This window comes from Scleropages formosus, chromosome 21, assembly GCF_900964775.1.
Source record: "Scleropages formosus chromosome 21, fSclFor1.1, whole genome shotgun sequence".
In the NCBI taxonomy this organism is placed as follows: Eukaryota; Metazoa; Chordata; class Actinopteri; order Osteoglossiformes; family Osteoglossidae; genus Scleropages; species Scleropages formosus.
The window spans coordinates 8,810,341-8,837,397 of NC_041826.1; the positions used below are offsets into that span (position 1 = coordinate 8,810,341).

Consider the following 27,057-nt stretch of genomic DNA (forward strand, 5'->3'; position numbering starts at 1 on the left):
AATTTGCCGGTATTTGGGACTGATTAGCAGCTTGTGGAGATTTATATTTTCAGCTCTTTTAACTGTTTCCTTTTTTTAATTCTATGTTGACATTACAATAAAATAAAATGTACATGGTGATGGACTGGAGTCCAGGGTCCACTGCTTTGTTCCGTATGCTTCCAGGACCGGCTCCAGACAACCATGACTCTGCATGTGATAAATAGGAATTGATTTATTTATGGATGGATGGATGATGCCATAGTTATATTTATTCTGTCTCTTTCTGAAGTTTTCATAGGCCCTAACCTGTAAATACAGGCACTGACCCATGCATTACGTAACTTTTATTACTTGCAGCTTTGCAGTAAAAGTGACTCTGGAGTTAGACATCGAAATGCAAAGTTTTCTGATCCCAATCGTGCACATAATTCAGGGAGCTAGTGTACAGAAAAATTAATATAAGAACGCAAGGGATTGGTTTTTGCAAGTGAATTCAGTACTGCAGTTTGAAAATGTATAGGTGGCCCAGGCTTGGTTATTGTCAAGTGATTTAAAATTGGCTAATCTATGAAAAGTTCCGGATTACTCGGGTTCCTATTAACTCCAGAGTCTGGAAAATTGCTATATTTAACGGTGAAGTGCTGCTGAATGGGCTCGTGTTGACTCCTTGCATGGTTTCCAAGGTAAGGTATAAAAGCGTTTTACGCCATGGCCTTTTTCAGCTTGTCTTTGGACTGCGAGAGGAAACCCGGGCGCATACACAAGAAAAAATGCAGACTCCGTGCTTCTGAGCAGGGATTGAATCCCAAATCACACAGCAGAGCCCAGGAGCTTTGAGGGACAAGCACTCCCTGCTGGGCCACCGTGCTGCTCTGCTTTTTCAACTAGACTTCAATTTTCAACTTTTAACTTCAATTTCTCCCACAGCTACACTGGCAGCTCTCATGCTCAGAAAAACACTACGGGGCAGACATAAGAAACAAGGGAAGTGAAGAAATGTGCCATGACATTTATCAAAGTTTTATTGAAAAACACACGTACTGAAGAGAAAGCAGCAAAACGCATTCCCACAGAAATACTTTCAAACTTAGTGTGAAAAATAAAAATGACCATCTCAAACAATACGCCAAACACTTTAGTATTCATAAAACAAGTTACTAGAGCATTTAAACGCAGTGCATATGACATAGCAACCCTAAATATTAAATACGATGACAAAAAAAAAAAAGTGGTCGGCTTTCCACACGGAGAAGCACGGTTGCTGACATCCGACTGAAACAGCAGCAGCTGACAAAATGTATCCTCGGAGGTAAATAAGTAAGAATATATTAAAAATAAAAATGAACGCACAACAGGAAGAGACACAGTGTGTAAAAGGAAGTAACACACCTGTCTGAGCGTGGCCCATCATTTCAGTACTGCACACCCAAGCTGGTTTGGCTCAGTTCAATATTTGCCCCATGCAGCTCCAATCTTAATTCTGGTTGATCTCTGGCGCCCCCTCTGGTCAGTTGTGTCTACTGCAGAATTTGCTGATGCTGGTTAGGACACTTGGGGCTGAAGGTTTAAAACAGGGTTGCCAAGATAGTGGACCCTTGCAGTCTTCCCTGCTGTCTGGGCCCCGCCAAGTGTCCCAGTAAAAATCTGCGTACAGCACTTTTACGGCGTTAGACAGGAAACCGGTGCATTAATGAGCCAAACAAACAGCTCGGTCGGGGACATCATCAAGCCACCCATTGGTCTGTGTTTAAATCTGTGCCTGAACAAAGACCATCTGACATTATGCAGGGTTTAATTACAGACTTCACTAATCAAAAGCAGGTAAAAATGATAAAGCTGAATGTATGTTTGAAATGTCGTACTGAGGATATTTTACAAATAAAGTTGTTTGTGAATGTACTGAATATTTTAAAGGGTTATTGCTTCATAACCCATTTAGTAATGTTCGCCCTTGAATGTCACCAAAATAATATGTTCTCCTTGAGAGCAAGGAGGATGTGTTCCCTGCACAGGTCACCAGAGTAAGACTGAACAAACCTGCACGTTCAACTTCCCTGACACCTCAAGCCAGTAAACAGCGAAACTCACCATCACATCTCATCACTTCATTGTCTTCATAAAGCGCATTAGTGGGCATGTTAGTTCTTGTTTACCTAAGCGTTTATTCACTTGTTTGCTTCAATGAATTTGCTTTTTGCTTTAAACACTCTCATCAGGATGGAGCACTATGTTAGAATAAATCGTATTGTATATGCACAGAACGGATCGGCCTGATTGGATGCCCTGTTGTACGTCACCAATCCACCGTGACACTCAAAAAGGACTTAAAACTTGACTGCAAGAGTATGGAAAGTAGATAATTCACCGGCTTTGTGGAAATATGCCCTCCCGCTGGTATAAGTGGTGACTGAATCAGCCGTCTTCACAAATGCGTCCCCATTCTGGGGTCAGACCCCATCACACCCATTTCTATGGCCGGGGCTCTACCGCCTGACTGTGAGTGAAAAGGTACATTACCGAGTCTTACTGTGAGCGAAATGTCAGTTTGTCATAAAAGCGTCAGTGTCTCAATGTGATTTCCTCCTCTTACTCCTTCCTCCCAGCATGACACACTCTGCATTCATCACTGCAGACACAGGTGGCATCTGTCAGGGCCAAGTGCTCTACGGCTCCCTAAGCATTCTATACATAGTGTCTGTGAGCCTCTCGCGAGTTTCTTATCCCATCTGATTGCTGAACTTTTATATCCATCAATCGCTTAAAATTAGATTTCCTCCATAAATGCATAAGAAGGAAAACGCTTATGCAACATGCAGCAAACCATCTGAAATTTGACAATTTAAGCAAAATGTCAGAAAAGCACAGTAATGGCTTGTGTCTGAAATATCCATGAACATAATGGTTTTATCTATAAATATTTCAGGGTATTTTTTAACTTGGAAGTCCAAGGTGTCCAGCTACGTGATCACAGTTTTAACAGAGGCCAAGCTGGGTAACTGACGCCCCCCACCCCACCCCACCTCCCCAAGCCATGCCAGGGCCTAGTCACTGTCCTCAGACCAGTCAAAATCCTCCAGCTCGATGGCCATGTTGATTTTGCGTCCCTTACGGATGCTGCTGGACCTGGAGGAGTTCTGCTTGGCCTGCATGTTCAGCTGCATGCCCGAGTGCAGCACGGGGTTGGCCAGGTCCATGGCGAACATGTCCCCGAAGCCTCTCATCATGGCCTGCAGGCTCCTCCCATCCACCTCTCCGTTGCTGGAGGTCATGATCTGACATGACATCTCAGAACTGTTTGACTCCTCAGTCTTGGACTCAAAGAAGGACTCTTTGCTTATCTTTGCAGCAACGGGTATAAAGGGCTGTGAGAGAGACAAGGGGATGGATGAGAAAGCAGGAGTGAGGGTAAGGATGGACAGGGGTTACTGTACATTCAAATAAGCCACACGATCACAATGACCTCAGGTGCCATTAAACACAGAAATGGTAAACTGCCTTGGAATTTACATTGTTTCTTGTTTTTTTTTTCCCCCTCAATGAGCTCAATTCGATTACACACGTTCACAGCTGAATTACTATGCTGAATTTACAGAACTGAATTCTAAAAACCATTATAGCAACTGGAAAAGGAAATTATTTTCCACTGAATCCTTACACTAGTTACAGGCAGCAAAACCAAAATAAAAAATATGATGTTACTTATGACATTATGGAACCGCAACCCAAGCAGTTACGGATCAAGACGGCAGTTACTCGACTTAAAAATTCAACCTTCGTCAAAGTATCATCAACGCTTGGGTAAACGTGGCCGATGATGTCACACACCATTCTCAGCTGAATTCATTCACAACGCACTGAAAGTAGCCGCTCTATTCACCCAGTCTGGACTCACAGAACACCACAGGACTGAGAAAATCTGCAGTTCAACTGCGGCGCAGAGCAACCAGGACCTCCTCCTCTTACTCAGAACTGCTGAATCTTTGTCCACATTTAAAAAGGGTCTTAAAACTCACCTCTTCCAGACTCACTTCACCCATGATCTCTTATATTCATGTAACGTATACATTTTCATGCACCATAACTTTAAGATCATGCCTGGATCAATCCTTTTCACAGCTACTCCTGTAATGTAATGTAAATGTTTATATATATCTCCAAAAAAAAAAAAAAACTACTAGGAAGCTGATCGGGAATCGTCGATATTCTGGTAAAGTTTTATGCAGCTACTCGTGTGATGAACTTTGGTGCATATGGTGAAAGTAACAAACTAACTGTGCTTGAAGAGTCACACATCTGCAGCTATGTCTCTTTCTCCTAATGTAATACACACATTGTATTTTCTATCAGATGTGCATCGCTTTGGAGAAAAGCATCTGCTAAATGAATAAAGGTAAACATCAGGAACATTATAGGGGGGTTAACTCCACACTTAGCACTGCACCCTGGTGATTGTGTGGACACACAGCATTTGGTGGGGTGGAGCCGAGTCTAGTCGGACTGGGAGGGGCTGGGCTAGGTTGGCATGGGCTGGACTTGGCGACTCACCGGGGGGGCAGAGCGCTCCATCAGCCTTCGCTCCCACGTCTCCAGACGCTGCTCCCTCTCCTTGAGCTCTTGCTCCTTGGTGCTCAGGTCCCTCTCTAGCCTCTTCAGCCTCTCCAGAGTGGCCTCAATTTCACCCCTGGGGGTGGAAAAGATACTCGTTCAGTCCTTAGGCAAGGATGACACAGCGTGGCCACCATTGGGGTCCCCTCCTGTCTGTGGTCCAGTCAACCAGGTTAGATGTCACAAAAAGTCAGAAAGTACAGGAATTACAGACATGGACCTGTAAACTGCAGGAGTCCAAGGTCCAGGAGGTCCCCTAGAGTTAAGAATTTAACTGTAACTGATGCAGTGAAATACACTGTTGTGTCCATGGGCAAAATGAACAGTTCAGACAAGAACGTCAACTTATCACGAGAGCCGTATTTGTTCTGGAAAAATGCGTGAAAATGTGCAGCATTGCGGAGAAAATGCTCCTTGCACTGCGCTAAAGCGTGTGTGTAAATCGACCGCAGCACTGCGGCTGCGCTGCACCACGTTATACGGCCGATGCCGCGCTGTCAACTCTGACCAGCAGGTGGAGCAGCCATGCTGTCAAAGGCGCTGCAGCAGAGACCGCAGCAGCTATTAATAATTCAACCCATGATGCAGTGGGAACCTCTCCAGTTTTGCCCCCAACCCGGCCACAGTCTTTCCACTCACACTCAAAACTTCCCTCATAATTGATTTCCTTGCTTGCTACTTTTCTGACAAACTCTCTCAGAATTTCTCCTCCCCCTGCCATTGCCTTACTGCCTTAGAACCCCCCCCTCCTTTTCAGATCTCAGATTTCCCCCCTGGATTTTTGCTCCCCTTCTATTTCCAGCTTCATCCACTCCCCCCCTCCCTCTTTCATTTGGACACAGACAGTCGGAGACCTGTTCCTGGCTCGCCTCCAGGAAGCCTTAAAATAGATGCAACCAGAGCCTCTGGATGTCAGCCTCTGTGTGGTGGGAAGCTGGGCATTCCATCCTTCACAAGGGAGCGATCTGTGTGTCCCTCAGCACATCCCTCCCCCGGAAGGCTGATTTTTAACAGCTGAAGGAAGCTGGTGTGGAGCAGCCGGTGTCCTAAAGCCACAGAATCACCGCACAGCTGCCCGGAGCCCATCAGTCGATCTCACACACCTGAAACCCAGTCTGGGTAGGTCTAGCTTACCGGTTGGGCTACAGTACCTCCATTCAGCCTTGTTGTGTAAGAAGGAATTGCACTGTCCAGGAAGCTGGCTGTCGTTGCACATGGTCTCCAGGGTCATCAGGATCTGTTTAAACATGGGCCTTTCCTTGGACCAAGAGAAGAGCTAGTTATCGCTGACATCCAGCAGTGGTCACTTCATCCAACGGCAAATGAAATTCTCAAGTTTGCCTTAAGAGTTTTTCCATCACAGCTTCTTTGGTTTAATGGTGAGCACTCGAGCGCCAGTAATCTGAAAGTCGAAAGCCTGCAGATGTTTACTACATACTACCATCTGAAAAAAAAACGCATTTTGTTACTTTAACAACGTCAGACAAATAATAAAACGAATGAATTAGAAATTTTAATAATTTGAAAATTAAAGCATAATTTTGTGAACGCGTTTAAAAAATGCACGTGACAAGCAGGATTTTTATAAATCATGCAAATGAGGCCTATACACCCTTCAACGTCCTCCCAGCTGTCCCCACTCTAAGGCGATGTGCTGTTTTTATAGAAATCCAGGTTTTTCCCATTAAAAGTGGAGACTGACTGAGTTTACAGCCATACCACTGAAAACAAGGAATTAGAAAGAGGTTTCTTCTTGTCGACGAGCAACCAAACATCTTAAAACATCTGGATCATGCAAGAATAAATGACCACTTGCTGGATTGTGATGCTCGTAGAGCGCAGGGGGCTCATGTGGCAAGAACAACGAAGACACTGTAGCCCTTTAAACAAAGATGCTGAAATAGGTTGTGACCGTAGAACACATCGTTCAGGATTATTTATGGCCCTGCTTTTGTGTTGTTCTTCATGTAAGCACACGCTGCTCTAATGGTTTGTGTACAGTCTTCAGCCAAATTACATATTCAAAGCATTTACCTCACGTTTCTCTCCCAAGGAACTTACATTCTTTTACCCATTTATGCAACTAGGCAATTTTGCTAGAGCAATTTCAGAGTATCTTACTCAAGGGTACTACAGCTGGAGGTGGGATCTGAGCCCAAAGGCAGCAGCTCTAACCACTAGGCTCACAGCAGTCCTCAGTATATGCTGATATCAACACTCTGGCCATAGACCTCCAGTGTAGAAAACTCCAACTGCGTGAAAGTTTGTGAAGTTGGAGGGCGGCTGTGTCGAGTAAATGCCGAGTTGGCTTGGACAGCAAAGGGGGGGGTTGGGGGTCGAAACCTCGGACACATCCAACAAGTGCGCTTTAGGGACACGTTTTCTCCGAAGCTTTTATTTCCCGGCGTAATTTGGACCAACGTGATGTTTGATGCGACGCGCAGGCGAGTCGCGGGATTCACAGCTAATCTGTGAAAGTCACAGGTCGTGAAGACCCGCAGCCTCCGTCGCTCCCATGATGCACCGGGGGATTCCCTTACCTTGGGATCTGTCGCCCAGCACTTCCTCATGAGTTCAGCAAAACTAGCAGGGCAGCTGCTGGGAATGGTCAGCCTCTGCAACACAGCCATGTTCAGTGTCACAGCTCTCCCCTCCAAGTCACATTACACTCCCAGTTTTCACTCATTTCATTCATTTCATTCCCAGCAGGGTTGGACACCATTAAGGATTAAGCGATGCAGTACACCATCGGTACCAACAAAACAATACAATGTTTTAACAGTATTTGCAATGTGTATCTAATCCACTAACTAGACACTGACAATGATACTCAAACTCAACACACACACTGGCTGAAGCCACTCGTCCCAAGTGGGGTCACGGTGAGCTGGAGCCCAACCTGGTAACACAGGGTGCAAGGCTGGAGGGAGGGGAGACACACCCAGGACGGGACACCAGTCCGTTGCAAGGCACCCCAAGCAGGGCTTGAACCCCAGACCCGCCAGAGAGCAGGACCTGGCCAAACCCACTGCGCCACCGCGCCCCCATCAACCTCAACATGTTAATGTATTCTTAGTTTTACATCATTTCAATTACTTAGTGAGCATTTCTCTTCAAAAAATAAGCATATTGACTTTCAATGCACCCATGCAAGACCTCATGGGACACAAATACTTTGGCACCAAAGCTCCTAATACTGGACACTTCCCTTTGTGTGTTTGTGTTTAAAGTGGGGATTATGCTGTGGTTAAATCAAACGAATATGGTTTTAGTTAAGTGACTGTAGATTGCCATCTTTCTTAAATAATATGGTTTTGTGAAATTTTCCACAAATACCCTCAATTTCTGTTAAATTTTCTTCCGTTTTCCAGGAGAATGATATAGAAAAAAGCCTATGTTGGGCTAAAATACCGATAATGGTACAGGAAATTTGCGAAATGAGTACTGACTGGTATAAAATAAAATGGTAAGTGATATAGTGCTAATAACATTTAATACCTAATTCCCAGTTCTACTAAAAAAACAAGTACTGTAAACGAATGCAGACTTTAAGACACCTTCATTTTTTAATTGGACATGTTTGACTGTGACACAGTGCTTCAAGCATGACTGTCCAAAAGGCTTCTGAGCTTTCTTTAGTGACTGGGAAAGGGGGGGGAGAGAAACCTAATGCCTAAAGCCTCAGACAGCCTTTCATACTACAATAAAACATGGTAACAAAGTTCACGGTGCTGCAGATCCATTTGACACCCTCTGCGCTACTCTCGGAGCTATTCACACATCAGCTCCTTAACATAGACACGCCACATCCTCTGCTATGGACATCCCTGACTGATGCATCAGCAAGCCTGTGAGAGGCGGTTAACGATAACTGTCCACTTAACAACTCTTGAACGTGCATAGAGTTGCTAGATTGAGCACATATTGAGGAAACAAAAACCTTAGTGACGTCTGTGGAAATTGTATATGTGGTCTATAAAAGCAGGCCTTGCTTTGCTGGAGTATTAAGCTTGACATCACTTCTCTAAAAATACTCTTGATCTCTTCACTGTGGAACTTGTGAGGGCATCGTGTTGCATATTGTTCCTCTACCAGAGAGCAAGCAAAGGTTACGAATCAAGCAGGCTGAGGTACTGTGGCTTCTTTCTATACATATTTTTAAAAAAATAAAAGCTGTGCTGCTATAGAGCTTTAATTGCTTCCATGGCAAGACGGACATATGCAGAACAGACGGCATCCATACCTCATGCTTCTCCACCACCAGCCAGGCCACCTGTAAGCCCTCAAGACCCTTAAAGGGAATCTCCCGAGTGAGCATCTCCCAGAGGACCTGCCAGATCAGAGGAGACCAGAATGTGTGACTTGGTAAACCAGGGGCTGCTGTCCACACAGCATCACTCTAACCACACGGACTGTACCTACTATACCTTATCTATACCCTATTGGAATTACTCTGACACTCTGCAGAATCTTTCTCATTTGAATACACCTTGACTGCTTTTAATGCTTGACTTTTTTCACCAAAGCTCTCACTGGCTTATAAGAGAAGGGAACCTTGAGTCCACACCAGCATCTCTTTGGTCAGCAGCACACTTCCTGAACCACAATAGTAAATGTTGGCTGAGTTAGAACTGGGGTGAAATGCAGACCAACGAACGGTCTATGTCATCCTTGCCCTGACCCTGAGGCTCCTCTGACACTCCGTTGCTAAGGAAGGTGGAGCCAACTCCGGGTCGTGTGTCGGAGTGACCATGTGCTCTAGCACTCAAAGCACCGTGTGGTATCTCATCATTGAAGAATGTGGGCAGACACACACAGAAATGACAGCCTACAGATTGTAACCAGGATCCGGTAACTGGAAGGGTCGCCCGAGCAGCGTCTCGCTGGGAGTGCATTAATTACATTTCAACATGCTTAAGCGAAACGTTTCAATGTTCTGCTGCCAGGAACACAGAGTAAGGAGGGTGGACCAGCGGGAGCGGGACTGTCTGTCTGAGCAGCTACATGCCCCACGTTTCCATCACTGCGTGACTCGTTGATGCTCACCACTCCGTAGGAGTATGTGTCACAGGTTTCAGACACCGGCAGGCTCTGGATCACTTCAGGGGCCATCCATGGAAAAGTGCCCACCAGGGACATGTGTGTGGTGTGGGAATGGAACCTGGAGGCGCCAAAGTCGCAGATCTGGGACACATCAGAAAAGGGGCTACTGCAGTTTTCAAAGTCACCTTCGTAGAGTAAGCAAAATGCTGGCAAACTGTCCATTGCAGCTTAGCGCACGTGAATTATTGGAGGTAAAAATATACTCTACCTTCAGCACTTTGTCTGCAGTCAGAACCACTGCAACAGAGGATAAATCCATGAATTACAAGTGAGTTAAGATGTCGCCAAAAGCGTTCACTCTGTAGTTATTCAAAAGACACCTTGTCATGACTACGGAAGCAGTGATGCACCTAGACGGCTTAATTATCAGTGTAAGCAACTGCAGCTGGAGGCCATGGTATGATCAAGGAGACACCAGAAGCAACATTACAGAACTTCCTGCTCTCCACACTTCAGGGTGCCGTCAGTTACGAAGGTGGAGATGGAGCGGAAGGTGGAGTTGCTGTTGCTTCTTACCATTCCTGGACTTCAGGTCCCTGTGGATGACCCGCACCGGAGCCTCAGAATGTAAGTAGTGCATTCCTGGTGAAAAGGAAAAGCAGACACCCTCAGGGTGAGACTGCTGAGAACTTCACTGGACACAGACTGTCTCCAGGTGTTCCCGCTCTTTATGAGCAGCACGCAGTTCAGGAATGGAAAGGACTTTAAAACAGCCAAAATCAGTGCAGAGATTCCAGACTCACCTTTTGCTATATCTGCAGCCCAAGTCATGATCTGCGTCATGTCCATCTCCTCACTCTCATCACTGGACAGGTAATCATACAGAGACCCTCCAGCAGCGTACTCTGTGTGAACACACACGCGTCAAGTGCCTGTGAGTAAGGGTGACATGTTTCACGGTGTGAACGGCTGTGACCTGTGTGAACTACCGTAACAATTCCGGTCAGAGCAAAACTCTGTTTTCATTCCCTCTACTATAAATAATGGCTCCTTTACATTTGATAGTAACATGTCAGAAACTGTAATTTTTTTTTTTTTGTTATACATAGATACAAGTACAATGACGACACGATGCTTGACCATCTCGTGAACACTGTGGCGGCAGGCTGGACCGCAACCGTGCCCACTCCTCAGCTGGAAACGGTCCTTTAGCAACAAATGAACAAGGCATGCAGCAAATTAGATCAATCAAAACTGAGAGACCTAGGAGCACTTAAGGAAGCCTGTGAGAAGACTTCTGGGGGGCAGGAGAGAGTCTGAATGTTAGAGAGAAGAGGTGGACCTTTGAGCGCTTGTGACTGAACACCAGAGATGGTGCTGGACCCGACAGGTTCGACACATGTGCCTGATCAGTTTGCCGAAGGGTGGTTTCACTTTGTTTGGATTGTTGTGTCTTATGTTTCAGTTCTGTGGGGTCTTGGTAACTGTTCTTAATTTCGAAACAAAGGCCATCTTACTTCAGTTAATTACTTCCTTGGCCTATGTTTGGTGTGTACAATCCTGGTAAAGTGGGGGAAAAGAGTAATAAAAGCCAAACATCCAGCCAACGCAGCTCCCTTCCTGGAGACTCTCTGGACCTGACACAGCCCCGTGTGCCACAAACATACTGCCAACGTGTGATCAGTGACCTGAGCTGCGCAGAGGGGTAAGTGTGGGTGACGCACAAAATGAGGTTCAAAACGTCTGAGCCTGGAGAAATTCATTACGTTTCCAATGACTGGCTAGGGGAACATGCAGAAAGCTTCATTAAATAAACCAGTTTCAGGGTCAATGTCTTTTCAGCTTTCTAACTGGGCTGTTATGCGTTACTGGCGGTTTGCAGCGATATCCAACTTGTCCACATCCTGGAAATCTCAACACCACCACCCCCGCCGCCACTCCAGCTCCTGAGTGCTGCTTCTCAGCTTCCTCTTATGGTTACCAGACCATTCCCTCTTCTGTCTCTTAAAACTCCATCAGGCACACTGAGATCTCCTTCGCGTCCCTCCTGCTAATCTCCCCCCCCCCCCACACACACACACACACACACACACAACACCCATTTTGTTTCCACTGAGGGCACTGGGGACAAATGACGGTAAAAGTGGCCTGATGTGCTGGGTGTCTTAGTGGTGGCAAATTCCTACCATCCTCCAAGTGGGTTTCATGGGTGGCTTATAAAAGTTTACCCACCTCCCCTGGAATGAAACTGCTCAAGCGTATTGTTTTCCATATAAACTGATCAAACAATGAAGACTTCAAAACAATCAGTTTGCACAAATGCTGCGATGTTCTTGCCGAATCCTTCATGACTCCCCCAGGAAAAGGCATTTAATGTTTTTCTTTGCTCTTGCAAGCTGATTTCCATCAATGAGCAATAAGTACAAGCAAGTGAGAGTAAACAAAATAAAGGCAGACGACAACTGGAAAATGCTGCGCAGTGTACTTAACATTAGCACAGAATGCATTTTAAGTGTGTGCGTGTGTGTGTGCGGGCATTTCCTGCCGACAAAAGCCTGCATGTGGTCTGTCGCCATGGCGACACGTAATCCTTGACTGATAACATGTAAGAGCAGCGCTGGCGCCATGTTCAGTGAAGTCACGGTATCCCGGGGAAGGGCAGTTTCTTCCAATGCTGGCGAAGAGTAACACACCGGGGGGATTCAAAGCCATGCTGATGAATGTCAGTGCGTCGCCGTCAAGCCCACCATAAACAAGCCTTCTTCACCTGGTGCTAAGCTAGCCATGGCAAATAGTCTTTACAATTCCCTGACAAGAAGTCAGACCGCTCATAATTATATTACAGCTCTCAGGAGGCAGAGTGAAATACTATTTAATGTCCAGAAGCTGCAAAGTCCATTAAACGAATCCCATCTCCCTGCAAAAGAGAATTACAGGCCTGCCAGTAAGAGCAAATAAATTCTTAAATATCAAGTAAATTGCCAGATTCTTGGGGTGATATTTACGTAAAATTTTACCGATACTTTTTGCCAAAGCAATTTACAATTATTCACCAATTTATACAGCTGGGTAATTTTACCACAGCAATTCAGAGTAAGTACCTTGCTCAAGGGTACTACAGCTCAAGGTGGGATTCCAACCTGCAACGTTTGGGTCCAAAGGCAGCAGCTCTAACCGCTACATAACCAGGTGCCTGTTGATAATTAGCGTCACGGAGACGAGGGTGGGAGACCGAGGAGTTGGCGTGGACCCAACTGGGGGTTTGTTTATTGCGGCACAGACAAGGAGCGATCCGGGATCGTGGTCAGGGACAGGCGTGGGTCGTTCGAGGCGCAGACGTTGTTCTTGCGACGAGACAGGAATCTAAATTGATTAGGCGAGGCAGAAGGTCCGAAACCAGGGAGGTAGCAAACGGGAACGAAGGGCAAAGGGCGAAGTGGGACTGGAAGGACGAGGAGGTAAGTGGGGGGGTTCGTTTGGTTTTCGCAGGAGAAGGGGTTTAACTCGATGAGGTTCCGCAACCAGGTGAACCGGGGCGGCGTCTTTTATCCTCTGCGCTCTGATTCGGGGCAGGTGCAGTCGTTTGGCTCGGGGGCATGGGCGTGACAATTAGGTTTATTAATATTATTAATATCCAAAGTATTTCATCTCGCCGTATTACATTTAGTCGTTTCTACATTGACATCCATGCCAGAAATACTGAGAAAGATTTCATAGGATCCCTGGCAAGTGGGCACTCGGACGCTAGAGCTCGGTCAGTCCTCGAGGTACCCTGGCCAGGTCGAAGCAGGAGAACGGGTCCCGCGGAGAGCGCCAGCCCAGCGACCCCACAGCAACACTGCTCTCCAGGGCACTGACCCCTACTGTGGCAGCGTCCCTACTGAGAGACAGCTGACGGTACGCAGCGGAGCTGCACGCTCAGGGAACGCACGAGATCGGCTCACCGTGAATTTACACCAGGACATATGCGCCACAACCCTCTGCAGAACCAAACAAAACACAAAGAGGCTATGGGCACAGTTGACTGTCGACACTTTACCACCAACCTCGCATCTCGGAATGAATGGCGCTTTCTGCAGATGTAAGAGGAAAGGGGAGATAATGGCAGTGTGACACAGGGTCACCGACTTACCCGTGACAATGCCATAGTTGGGCGCTTCCAGGATGGCTCCATAGAACTGAATGATGTTCTTGTGACTCAGAACACTGAGGATTTCAGCCTGACCAGAAGAATAAAGAACACGGTAACTGTATGTCAAACCGCAGACAGGACAGTGTTAAAATATACAGAAGAACTGCACTAATAGCGCAGTGTCCCTTTCAAACATTGAACAAGGTACTTTGCTAGCACCACGGTAAAAGTAATTCATACTGTATGATAACACACGCAATCTGGCAAGCCTGGTAAAAAAGCTTCTGTGAAGGCACGAGCTCTCTAGGGTGGTGTGTCTCAGGGTCTTTAATGACAGCGTTAGAGACACCGTATCCGAACGAGCGCTTTACCGCGGCCCGGTACACTCTCATGAGGACGCGCGCTCTCCACGCACAGATCACACACCCGCACATGCGCAGAGAAGAAGTCAAAAGACAGTAAATGAACAAGGTCCCTTACTTCGGTCTCAATCTTCAGCAGCTTCTTCACCGCCACCTCCTTGTCCTGCGAGATCCAGCGGGCACGGTACACACTCCCGAAGCTGCCACCACCACAGCTCTCGTGGAACTGGATGTCACTGAACGCGATCTGCACGAAGGAGGCGCTGAGAGACGACATCTCATAATGGCACCTGACCCGGCCTGGACCTTGGGCGAAAGGGTGGCAGTGCGCAGTCAGACGCTGTGGATCCGCTTCCTCTTCCTCCACAAACACACTCCTCTTTACCCCCAGTGCGGTGAGACCTCCTCAAATGAACCTCAAGTCCAACTCAAAGCCACACCGGGCAGATGGGCTCCAATATGCCAGGAAGTTCCAACACGTTCGCAGTACCGCTGGCAGCCCTGGACTGTTCTTGAGTGAGCGTGGAGCAGCCGACCAAACTAACACGAGCGCGTGTGCCTCCGATCCGTGTCGGTGTGTCACCGGCTCTACAGAGAGGACACGGGTGCTCTGTCAACTTGTATAATACTTCTGGAATCCCAGGCATGCATTCTCCCAGGGATGTGATCACTTGGCACAAAATATACAGTACATGGCCGAAGCACTGGAACATTCCGGTAAGCGGTGGGTGCATGAGGTGAATGCGGCCTTCCTAATGCGCTTTTACACACGGTGAGTTCTTGCTATGCGGTTTAACGGCAAGAATCGTTTTAATCACCAAGTGCAGAGTTCAATCCGAACCCATCACAGAAGGGGAAAAAATACAGGGATGCTGGGTTTAACATGTTAGCAACAGTTATGAATGTATTAGAAATTTTTTTTTTTAAAGTATCATTCACTTTGTAGTGGTGTAAGGTGACACACTGAAATTACGACTTAAGAGAGTTGGGCCGATACACACACACACACACACACACACACACACACACACACACACACACACACACAGTCCCTGCTTTATGACACGGCGCTACACGCTCCTTCAGAGGTACGTCACTGCTTGTTTGTGACTATTTGTCAGTATACTATACTTTAACCCTCCAGAAACATTGCAGACCTGCATTAATTTTGAACTTAATGCTTTCTGTGATTTTTTTTCAAAAACGACATATTTTGTACAGTACAGCACTGTTTTTAACAGCAGTGACAAATCCTGTCTCTTGTTGCCTGCCGATGCCACTGGGTTCGATTCTCCATGCAACAATAACTTACCCAAAACATCATAAAAAGTAGCAAAGTATTATGAGTTACTTATTACAACCCCAAAATAACAAAAAAAAAAAGAAAGTTATCACATAACGCATAATAAAAGGCCTTGTCAGCTGCATTTCATATTTATCTAACCCTTCTAATATTACTGTATCCTACAACTGCCCCCACGGAGCATCGTTTTGGTCTTTGCTATTACTGTGTTGCTTAATGTTTTTTCCTCCCCCACAAAGTTTGAATTTAAATATACATTTTAAAAAATGCTCTGTATATTTAAAGTATCCTCAGCAAGGCGGTAAAACACTTTTCTGTTATGGGGAAAAGACCCTACAATATGTTGATTTCAGGATATGCACCACTTTTTTGACCCACGTCAGTACTGTCGAGTGAAGGCCACCTCCGAAACCACGCTTTTCCCTACCTGTGTACCGTCCAGAGCCGTTGGGTAGCCGGTTGGCCTTTGAGCCCAACTGATCCTTCTTCTCGTGACCAGCTCTATCACTTTTCCTTCACCTCCTCTCCTTCCTTCCGGCTTCTCTCCACAATTGTTTTTAACTGTATATCGCTAATCGCTTGCGTGTTCATTTCAGTTTTTGTCACTTTAAGACACTTGTTTCATGTCTCCCTGCTCTTTTGCACAATCTTGATGGCTGTTATGTTAAGTGCTCTGAGGCAAGCGTGTTCAGAGGGGCGATCTATAAACATAATTGAATTAAATGTAACGTGACTCAGAGAGCAGTGTTACTTTATCCCTTCTGCTGGGGACTGAACATCCATGAGATCAGCAGAAACAACCGGTTCCCGCGTCTGCTTTCAGTACATATTTATTTCTAAGAACGCATGGCTTTCGAGAGCTGGCTGCGTGAACTGGAATTGTTCCCCTATCCAACCGGAAATACCACCATTGTCTCCAAGGGCAGCCAGTGGCCCCCGCTGATTAATTGCTGTTTGGACTATCTATAGCCATACGCCCCGCTCGGCACAAGCACAGCTCCAAACATTTCAGCCACACGTAGACACTTGGGTCTCCAGCATGGGGAAGACAGCGAGCGGTTCACGTGGGCCCACCTCATTGTCCCTTTTAGACTCTTCCGCGGAAGATTACGAGCCCGAAAGAGCACGCCTGGAGCAACAGCCCGCTTGCATCTCATCGCTACTGACGACTTTGTGAAGGAGGCACTTCAGCGACATGGCAGATGTATGACAATTGGTACCTGACTAGATTAACCATTTGAATGTATTTGTGTCGATAACACGTTCACTACAATTTCTCTTATTACGTGGTTATGATATAAGCCACTTCACGGAAACCCGAAGCCTGCTCTTGTAAGTAAGCGTAAGCGTGAATGCAAAAACACAAAGAGGCTATTCACATATGTGCGTACTGTGCTTGACGGACAACGAGAAAACATCCACATTTGACCTGTTTTTGGGACACTTCTGGGACTCAGGACATTTACATTCATGTTGCTTTTCTCCAAAGTGACTTACAGTGCTGAGCTACATACAATATTACATTGCCTGAACTGCTCGTCCCATACGGGGTCGCGGGGAGCCGGAGCCTCCCGGCAACACAGGGCGTAAGGCCGGAGGGGGAGGGGACACACCCAGGACGGGACGCCAGTCTGTCGCAAGGCACCCCAAGCGGGACTCGAACCCCAGACCCACCGGAGAGCAGGACCCGGTTCAACCCACTGCGCTACCGCACCCCCCCACCATACAATATTATTTACCCACTAATACGGTTTGGTAACTTCCACCGGAACAATTCGCAATAAGTACCTTGCTGAAGGGTACTACAGCAGTAGGTGAGACTTAAACTGGCAACCTTTGGATCCAAAGGCAGCAGCAATAAGCACTATGCTACCAGATTCCCCTCAGCACGAGCGTAGGTCCCTCGAACCCACACATATTTAAAACTGGATATATGTCTCTGCCAATGATCGGAATTCAGATTTCAAAAACACGCAAAGGCCGTTCCCCACCTTACCACGGCCTTTCCTCGAAGGAGCTCGCAGTCCCACAGCATCCCATAGGCCTAATCATCTCTTACAGGCACCGCTTTGCAGCATCTCATTCTTACTTATGATCCAGCATGTGGAAGTAACTGCGTTTCATCTTTGTTGTTAGTGGGACTTCTGCCGGGTTAGGCTTCAGCTCGCCGTGACGGTGACCCTGCTCGGGCGAGTGGCTTCAGCCACTGATGTTGATAAGTGATGATAAGAATAATTATTATAATGAATATATTAGTATTATTATCGATAATAATAACAATAGTTACAATTATTATTATTTATGGATACTCAAATGTAAAAAGTGTAGAATCAATTAAGTGTCAGTAAATTTCCTTAAAATACGCAAACATTTAAAGTCGTAAAACAGAATGAAAAATAATCCATCCGAGTGCGTGTGCGTAATGCAATAATAACGCGATGAAAGCGGTTATCGACGGTGAGGAGCGGCAGCACGACGAAGTTCGAACGAATCCCACACCGCGCCCGTATGATATCAATGGGAAGGTCACCTGAGGCAGGAGACGGCAGCGCGCGCGCGCGCGAGAAGGGCGCAGTTGGGCCTTTAGGCCCCGTATGGGACGCGCGCGCGCGCGCGCCCGCGCCCACCGCGAGCCACGCTGACTGCTGACATGCTGAATGGCCCTTACAGTGACGGTTCCGTTCGTGGACCGCCGGCTTAAAGTCTGTACAACAGCAAAGCACAACTTGTTTGTGAAATACATACTTGATAATAGTTCAGAGTGAAAACACACCCCGGCGGTGAGGAGGAGGCTCTAGTCTAGTTTCTAGGCATGAGGAAAAAAACGAAAAAGTCGACAATGTGTGTGGCAAACTAAGGTGGTCCTACGACCACTCGTTTTGAATCATGCAAAATCGCACAAACAAAAGTCCGAATCGCACTGCAGCCCCAGCAGCACAAATTCCCACGATAAGCAACAACTGGACTGAATGACTGAATTCAGTGAATGTCAAATCCACGCAAACCCGTTTTTCAGACTATAGACTAGATAGTATAGTATTTTGCCCCAGACGCACCATCAGCGTCGGTCCGGAGAAACTCTAACAGTTACTATTATAACTGTGGTTTTATACTCTTGTTATTACATTATTGACAATGTCAATGCAGACATAGAGAGTAAAGTGAGCTCTTACCTTCCGGAGTGGAGACACTGAGCGAACGAAACGCGGCCGCTCGAACTTTGCTGGAGGTCTAATGAAAAGAAAAGGGGGGAAAAAGGGACGCGCGACCCTCGAAGAACCCCCCCTCTCTCTCTCTCTCTCTCTCTCTCTCTCTCTCTCTCTCTCTCTCTCTCTCTCTCTCTCTCTCCCCCGTGTACGTGTGTGTGTTTTCCCCCCCCACCGCTCGAGTCCAGCTGCCCACTTTCTTCCTTAAGAGGGCCGAGCGCGTGTCCACGCGTCCCACTGCGAAACCCACGCGGAGAGCTCCACTCCACGGGCAGCGGCGGGACACCACGTCACTTGCTCGTCTGGCTTTTGAACGCAAATCAATGTCACGAAACCGGCGTCACGGTGCACCTACAAATGTGAGAATCGTGTGAAAAATGAAAACCCGGCTGCGCGCAACTTGTTCACAGGCTCAGTCCAGGGCGAAACGCATCGGAACTGAAACAAATCCAGAGAATAATTTCACTTGTCACGAAATTGCTGCTGCAACAAAGCTTTCTTGAAACGGCGTTTTAAGAGGAAGCGTTGATTCACACGACTTTGTTTTTTAAATAATTGATTCACCCTTAAAACCAGTTTTTTTAAATATTCAAATGAAACATAATCAAATATATTTGATTAATCATTGCCTATTATATATATATATATATATATATATATATATATAATAAGCCCCATTATACTGTATATCGACACATATATATAATATAAATCTTATATTTACCTCTTAGGTAAAATATATATACATGATTTATAGGTAGGCTACTAAGAAGTTTTTCTTAGGACTGCGAATCAGCTCCAGAAACTAATCTAACAAACACTTGCTTCCTACAGTGTCATTACTTCTTAAACCTACATTGTACTGTAAGGAAACTTGGCCGAATTGACAAATAAGGTAAAAAACACAGTATTCCCACACATACCTGTAAAACGGGGATCCGGAAGCAAAAGAAATTATTAGCCTTATTCATAAACATTTTAATTAGTTCCTGATTTAACATATGTTCAGTTTAAAATCACCCAAAGAGAGATATCTATTAATAGCATTATTTCAAGATTATAAATAAGGTCCTTCCTGTCAAACTGTCCACAATGGTCAGTTTATCCGAACAGCCAGGAGCAAATGTGCCCAAAGAGGCCCAGCTCACTGCTGCAGAGTAAAAACGTGGTACATGGTGTGTGTAGATCCGAAGACTTTGTTTGAGCCCTTATTACAGCAAATGGTGCTCAAGTATTAATGTGAGGGTATGGAATACTTATGCAAACAGCATATTTGTTTTTTTCTCAAAAATATTTTCTAATAGACACAGTATCTTCTTATATAAATATGAGATACAAAAATAAATAAAAATATAAGGGAATGAAACATAAATAGGGGGTGCGGTGGCGCAGTGGGTTGGACCGCAGTCCTACTCTCCGGTGGGTCTGGGGTTCGAGTCCCGCTTGGGGTGCCTTGTGACGGACTGGCGTCCCGTCCTGGGTGTGTCCCCTTCCCCCTCTGGCCTTACGCCCTGTGTTGCCGGGTAGGCTCCGGTTCCCCGTGACCCTGTAAGGGACAAGCGGTTCTGAAAATGTGTGTGTGTGTGTGTGAAACATAAATGTACCTTTTAGTGAAAGGAGAGAACTGGTTCGGGGTCTGAATACTTTTGATAGGCCACATATACCTAGGGCAAAGATTATTTAAATGGAAAGTCAAAGCAGAACATGGAAACTCAAGACGAAACCAAGGGCACAGGTTATCAATGGCTGAAAAAAGACTTTTAACTGTGATATAGTGGTCTACAAAATGAGTAGGAATATGGTTCTATAGCACTTTTAATGAGACATTTTAATTATCTTCACTATTTCGTTTCTTTCACCACAGTCAGAACCCTTTATTGCTTTCAAATTTACACTGAAATTATTATTTTTTATCTCGCTGACACTTTTCTCCAAGACTTGGAGTTAGTTTTGTAAAACAGAAAACTTCAGACTGCAAAGAAAGAGTCTTAAAACTGAAGCTTCCTTAGTTATGAAGTTAGTTCCCTTTCTGCTGGGATTTTCAGTTTTTGTCAAATACTGAACTATCACATGAAGCCCCATTTACTCATTTAGCTGACACTTTTCTCCAGGACAACCTACAACCTTACCTGCAGGTATTGATCGATTTGTACAGCTGGGTAATTTTTAACTGAAGCATTTCAGGATAAGTGCCTTTCTCAAGCATACTCGAGCGGGAGGTGGGATTTGACCCTGCAACCTATGGGTTCAAAGGCAGCAGCTCTATTACACTAAATGCTGCTCCCCTCCCACATCCATGGAATGAAGAGTGTGTACCACAAAATATGAAGCAGTGCTTCATGTAAACAATGAGACGGCACCAATTCTCAGCATCCTCAGCCTGACGGCTCAGCACTTTGTGTGTTCATCCCCTGGGACGCGTGCGACCAGTATGAGCCGGTGGTGCTTTTTTCCGTAGGTCAGCTGTTTCACCTTGGATTTGTTGCATCTACAATGTGCTCGAGTTCTTCCACTGTCATGAGTGGGACATTTTCCTCAAGTCCAAGTAAATGAATGTCTGTATAATGAATGCACGTATATGAGCAAGGAGGGTGTATGTGATTTACTGAAATACATTTAAAAATCTACAACTCAGTAGAAAAGGGAAAGCAGAAAACATAAACAAATCCATTTCCTTTGAAGCATTTTCCTTCCGAACGAAAGTAAAGGAAGACTGAATCTTTACAATTCAATTGTAACAACAGAATTATTTTTTTACAAATACATTTAATGCGATATTTACAGAATACACATAAATACAAAGTCTGCAGTCGGTAGGTACATTACACACTCCGTTTAACTGTTTTTTTCCTGCTCTACTATTAAACTTTGCGGCATGCTCAGGTTAAAGGTAATACAGTCATCTTGAACCGCTTGTTAATGGTCACACAAAACAAAACATTCATAATTAACTTTACAAAAAATAACCAAATTGAATGCTGAAACCATACAGCAGTACGAAAAATAAAAACAAACCATGGACTTTATCCTGTTGTGAGATACGAAGAACAAGGACCTAGTTTTAAATGTCCACAGCATATCACGATTTTAAACATGATGATATTTGCACTCTATTAGTAACTCTTTGACAGTCCTTTAATAAAACACAAATCTCTATAATACTACATAACTGCCTTTTAAACTGTTTGTAATCCATTGAGAGAATTTGTTATTTAACGTCTAAAACTGCAGGATGGGAAACAGTTCTGTGCAATCATGTAGCTTTGACACGATGTGAACGCTGCTTGCAAGCTCAGAGTTTTTCTTTATTCATAACTGTTTATAACTTTCAACAAGAATACGTTAGAATCCAAAGGGAAGTGCAGAACATCTCTGGAGACTAATGTGTGTTGGCAGAAAAGAAGAGTTAGGGCAAAATAGGAATTAAAGTAAAAACCAAGAAAAAAACAATAATTAAATGGAAAATATAGAACTGAGAAAAATTCAGATGAACGCAGACGGTTGGGACGTCGCGAGTCGACAACGGCTCTACGAGGGCGGTCACCCCCGGCCTGCAGATTGCGATGACGAGAGCTCGGATCCGTGGATAGAGGGTGGAGAGGGCATGTGGCATACCAAGCAGAGTGACGTTGTGATGGTAAATCAGGACACGAATGGGGGACCAGGCGGCTGTGGCTCCTCGCTGGCATCAGGGCTCAGGTTCTGCGAGGCTCCAGCTTGTGCGAGAGCTGCGACAGGGTCCTCTGATTGTCGATCACGCTCAGCTGCCGCACGTAGCTCCGCACATCCTGGTGGTTTTTGTTGGCCAATGATGGATCTGGGCCTAAGGAATGAGAAGGGTCACCCAGATGCCAAACGGTGCAAAAAACAGTGTATCCACACATGGAGCAATACGGGTTGGGTTCGCAGCTTGAATTCTCTGGGTCCCACACAATCGGTACCGATATCTAGTAATAGGGATGTTTTAAAAAATCCTCCAAGGTCTCAGGGTGACAGTGAGGGCCAGACGGTGAGGTTCCGCACACCCAGGACAAGAGCCAGAGGCCCCAAGTGTGAATCACCAAAGCAAAGGATCCCAAGCTGTGCTGTGTACGAGAAGGACGGAGCCTCCGGTTCACTCACCGTCCATCAGAGACGTCACTGGAGCTCTCAGACGAAGCCTTATTTCGTTTAATCAAAACCGTCGCCGTTATACAACAGATATTGTTCTAGCTCAACACCTCACATTTCAACTGAAATTATGGGCACGTAAAATACAAGCGCTCTCATTACTCACTTTCCCTGTACGGACAATATTAAGGCAGTAATTTACTCTCCGGATGATGTAAGTTTTAACTATGGAGCTCAGATTTCCGCAGGACCGCAGTGCAGAAGGCAGTGAAATAAAAACGTAAGATCGGCGTTGACCTACTGAATGGTTGGCTGCGGCAGTATCTCACTATCCGCACGGTGTTGGCAATCATCCGCTGAAGAAAAGCAAGGAAGAAAGGGTTCGAAACGTAGCAACAGAAGCGTCGTGACCATTTGAACGCAAAATATTTTTTCACGCAGACACGTGCGGCTGTGCAAGACTTACCATTTTTTCAAAATTTACCATGTTGTCAATGAAAGTTTTGTTGCCTTCATGAGTGAAAGTCATATCTGGGCAGAAAAATAAACATTTCAGGTTAATTTAGATAGGCAGGTAGAGCTGATGGTACAAAATTAAGCTTGTAAGGTGCTGTTTTTGAATCTGTAATGTCGTACTCATATGATGGGATGCTTCTCGAAAGCTAACAGTAAACGCAACACAAAATGCGAATTACAGAAACTTGTTTCTTTGGCAAGGTCACGTATTAGCCTTAACTTACATTTACTCGTTTAGCAGACGCTTTCCTCGAAAGTGAGACAATGAGAAAAATACAATTTCTGCTGACATTTGTAGTGTGTTACAGGTTCAGGTTGCATAGTGACTGATGTAAAATAAGTAAAGCGCCACCGAAGACCAGTGAGCTGACCGCAGATGGCCAGGCTGCACCGACGGACAGCTGGGGTGGGGTCCTGCTCTTACCCTTGATGAGCAGGGGCATGAAGGGGATGATGGGGGGGTCCAGCTTTGCCACGGTCAACCTGTACGCCCGGTGGTTTCTGGAAGGGTCCTGTGGAAACAGAGCGCCGTCGATGAGAGCAAGCCCAGCGTGCGCGATGAACAGACACCGACATCCCATGCGATCAACACGCCGCTCACGCCTCATGCGTCAGGGCCATTCGGGCAAATCGCAACAGGTCAATGACGACAGAATAAAATCGCCAAACGCAGTCATAACACTAACTAAAGACTACACTATGAGGTTCATAACCGTAATCTTTGAAACAATACTAGACACCTCAGACTTTAAAACCTTTCTGACGTGATCTCGGATTCAGCCTGTCAACCGTGAGCCTTTTTGCCTTCAGTGTACGGAGCGTAAGTGGGTGTTTGGGTGGGTGGACACAGAACCATGGCAAACGTTCGTTCTCCGAACTCACCATCAAGCTTTCGAACTCCCCGTAGAACTTCTTGAACTTGCTGGGGAGTTTCTGCAGGGGAGAGCAGGGTAAAGTTTGAGTGAGCTGTGTCACCGCGCAGCTCCGCAGGTCGAGCGGTACGGGCGGCGACACCCACCTCCCACGTCTGGCTCAGTCTGCTCACCGCCGGGTTGCTCATCCCCATGATGATGGCAAAGAACGAGTTGAGGTTCTTGTACTCCTTGCAGCTGAAACGACGGCAGCGGGACACGCGCGGTCAGCTTTGGGCCGGAGGCACGTTAATACATTCGCTCGCGTGAACGGGGGGGTCCTGCTCACGAAGAGAGGGCCTGTTGGGGGTGGGCTGCCGTTCATGTAAGCGGAGCCCCGGGGCTGCAAAAACTGAGAGCGTTCCAGCGCACTCTTAGAGTACACCGTGCCCGAAGCCATGCTTTTATCTCCGTTTTCCTCCTCTACCGTCTTTTCCTTTTTCTTCTCGGCCTCCTTTATATTTTCGTTACACTTCCTTCGGCGCCAACCCCTACCCAGAGCCACAGGCCAACATGCAGTATGGAAAGTGCCGGAACAAAAAAGACCAAACAGCGCGCCGACATCGGCGGCATCCTTTTATGGAAACATCGGATCGCACCTGTTGGCGACGATTTATTTCGGCGCAGAGCTTGAAAGCAGAAAGGCCGCGAGCCAGCGGTTCGGGAACACTCACTGGGCCGCGATCTTGATGAACTTCTTGAGGAGCTGCACTCGCTTGCCCAGCTGGTTGCACAGGCAGACTTCGGTGATCACCCACAACTGCACTTCATTGAACCTCCTCAGGAAGAGGTCCAGGTTGGCCGTGGTCTTCCTGAAGGTCTGCCGTCCGAACGTGTGGTATACGAGCTCGTGCTGGCAAAAAGGGAAAGAGGAGCAGACTTCTCCGACGGAGCTGCAGAGGGTGCGGGAGTAAAAGGTGGCGCAGCGATCACAGCCACTGCCCTCCGCAGGGAGCGTGCGACTGACCTCGTGAACGCAGTGGAAGAGCTCCCAGTCGTAGACAGTCATCTGGTAGGCCAGGTCTTTGGAGCTCATGAGCTCAAAGGTCCCAAAGGATGCAGCAGTGGGACCCTCCTGCTCTGGAAGAGCCGTCTAAAAGCACAGGTCATATCAGGGTGCGTTAGTTTTGTCCCGAAAGATTGTGCGATATTTTTTTTCCTGGCTATGCATTCTCTTTTTAAAAATGACACAATGCAACAAAAATTTTCTTATGTCGATTTTTTTTTTGACATTTTCCATTCAGTATTGTTAGATTAACTATACTTTTGCCGTTAGGTTCCAAGCACCAAATATTCCAGTGCCTTTCTGTTTTCTAGAAAGTTTTGGTGCTTTCTAGAATCTTCCAGGGGATGCTATGTTTCAGTGCTTTTCTAGAATGTTCCAGTGCAGAATATACATGTAATTTTTTTGTAAATAAATGCTGTTTAAAATCTCTCAGTATAGGGTCTCTTATATGTGTGTGAGTGAAAATTGTCATAAATTCTTGAAAATATCAGTAAACTTCAGCTAATCATAATCAACGCAAAAATCGACATAACTAAGAACTTTGGGGAAATTTCGATGCGTTGTGTTATGTGCAATGATTTTAAAATACGACAGTTCTAAAGGTTACTAAACCCCACTGGGTTTCCCGCTAAGGAAATAGATGGAAATATCACCTAACTGCCCTGAACAAATATTGCAGATAAAAAAAAAAAAAAAATCACAGCTGCGGAGACCTCATGGTTCAGAGAGCCACTTCTGGGAATCAGTCACTGGGCTCATTTTTGACTAACAGGAAGGTGCAGGGTAACATGTCCACACATGGGGGGTGGGCATACGCACCAGCGAGTCCAGCTGGTTCCTGGGGCACACAAACAGGCGCCCGTTGATACCGAGCGTGGAGAAAACCGAAACGTCGTTGGGCTTCAGCACCACCTTGTCTGAGGAAACAACACATGACAGTGTCATCTGGACCACAGATAAGGCTCTAAAAAGTCTTCTGGACGGATATCAGTTCTAAAAATAGCCCTCTGGGCCCTAAGCTTAGCCACGGTCTTAGAAGCAGCTGCATTTACAATTAAAAATGACTTCAGTAGCTCAGGTTGCCATGACAGCAAGCGCGATACGCACAGAAAATCACCTCCCGAGAGGTCTCTTAGACGCCAAGCACGGTAAGTCACTTTGCACTCTTACAAGCTGGGAAAGTTCAAACACAGCAGATATGGAATGTGCGGAGGAATGAGCGCCCCAGATGGGACAAAAGAGGCTCCGGGAGTGCTTGGAAATAAGTGGCACGTCTCATCCTGGTTACGAGAGACCGACCTGAACGCGACCGCAGGGTCGCATGATAGAGGAATGAGACTCCGGCCGTTCACCGATTCTGCCAGTGGGGTCGTGCCTCCGTCTTGCTGGATGCGGACACCAGCGGAAAGGCCTGGAATTTTATACGCTGCTGCAGGAGCACCAGAATGCCTCTCGAGTGCCTCCCTGCGCCACTTTTCAGCACGGAACGGAGAACGTCCGCGGCCAAAAGCGAATCTTTTCGCCATAAATCAACTGGCGTTTAATCACTGCAATCTGCGGTCACGCCCCACCTCCAAATGGAGCGGTCTGTGCCCCGGGCGAACGCCCCGCGCAGCCTCCCCTACCCCGCGCCGCCCGATTTGATTAGCGTCTAGCTGCGGCCCTTCTCACCTCCGGCCGAGCTGAGGCTGACCAGGAGCAGGTCCTCCGCCGACCCCAGCTTGTCGGCGGCGGCGGCGATGACCTCCCGGACGGGAGCGGCCACCGGCACACGGATGGTAGTGTAAGTGTGGTCCGAGCAATACACCTTGAACAGGACTGGGCAGAACACACAGCAGAAACCATCTGCACAGGTTCGGCGGCACACGGATCCATCCATAT

At 46.4% G+C, this 27,057-nt stretch overlaps 2 protein-coding genes across 7 annotated transcripts in view; both read right to left on the bottom strand.

The window, feature by feature from the left end:
* Positions 1–996: 996 nt before the first annotated feature.
* On the bottom strand, positions 997–18,715 carry LOC108920378 (mitogen-activated protein kinase kinase kinase 20-like). Its single transcript, XM_018729107.2, has 12 exons — positions 18,601–18,715; positions 14,243–14,430; positions 13,763–13,850; positions 10,434–10,535; positions 10,207–10,272; positions 9,899–9,927; positions 9,634–9,771; positions 8,831–8,917; positions 7,128–7,202; positions 5,739–5,845; positions 4,528–4,663; positions 997–3,344 (listed from the first exon to the last, which is right to left on the bottom strand). The coding sequence occupies exons 2-12, from the start codon at positions 14,399–14,401 to the stop codon at positions 3,024–3,026; spliced, it is 1,308 nt and encodes a 435-aa protein (XP_018584623.1). The 5' UTR covers positions 14,402–14,430; positions 18,601–18,715; the 3' UTR covers positions 997–3,023.
* A 2,514-nt stretch (positions 18,716–21,229) lies between these two features.
* LOC108920347 (rap guanine nucleotide exchange factor 4-like) overlaps positions 21,230–27,057 on the bottom strand; it is a 41,938-nt gene continuing 36,110 nt past the window's right edge. For all 6 annotated transcript variants that reach the window (XM_029247244.1, XM_029247243.1, XM_029247247.1 and 3 more), the window contains 10 exons: positions 26,848–26,994; positions 25,996–26,093; positions 25,138–25,263; positions 24,845–25,023; positions 24,278–24,368; positions 24,142–24,192; positions 23,684–23,771; positions 23,210–23,274; positions 23,045–23,099; positions 21,230–22,456 (listed from right to left, as the gene is read on the bottom strand). In XM_029247244.1, the coding sequence (XP_029103077.1) occupies positions 22,329–22,456; positions 23,045–23,099; positions 23,210–23,274; positions 23,684–23,771; positions 24,142–24,192; positions 24,278–24,368; positions 24,845–25,023; positions 25,138–25,263; positions 25,996–26,093; positions 26,848–26,994 (1,028 nt within the window). In that variant the 3' untranslated portion in view covers positions 21,230–22,328. The remainder of the gene's footprint in view (positions 22,457–23,044; positions 23,100–23,209; positions 23,275–23,683; positions 23,772–24,141; positions 24,193–24,277; positions 24,369–24,844; positions 25,024–25,137; positions 25,264–25,995; positions 26,094–26,847; positions 26,995–27,057) is intronic.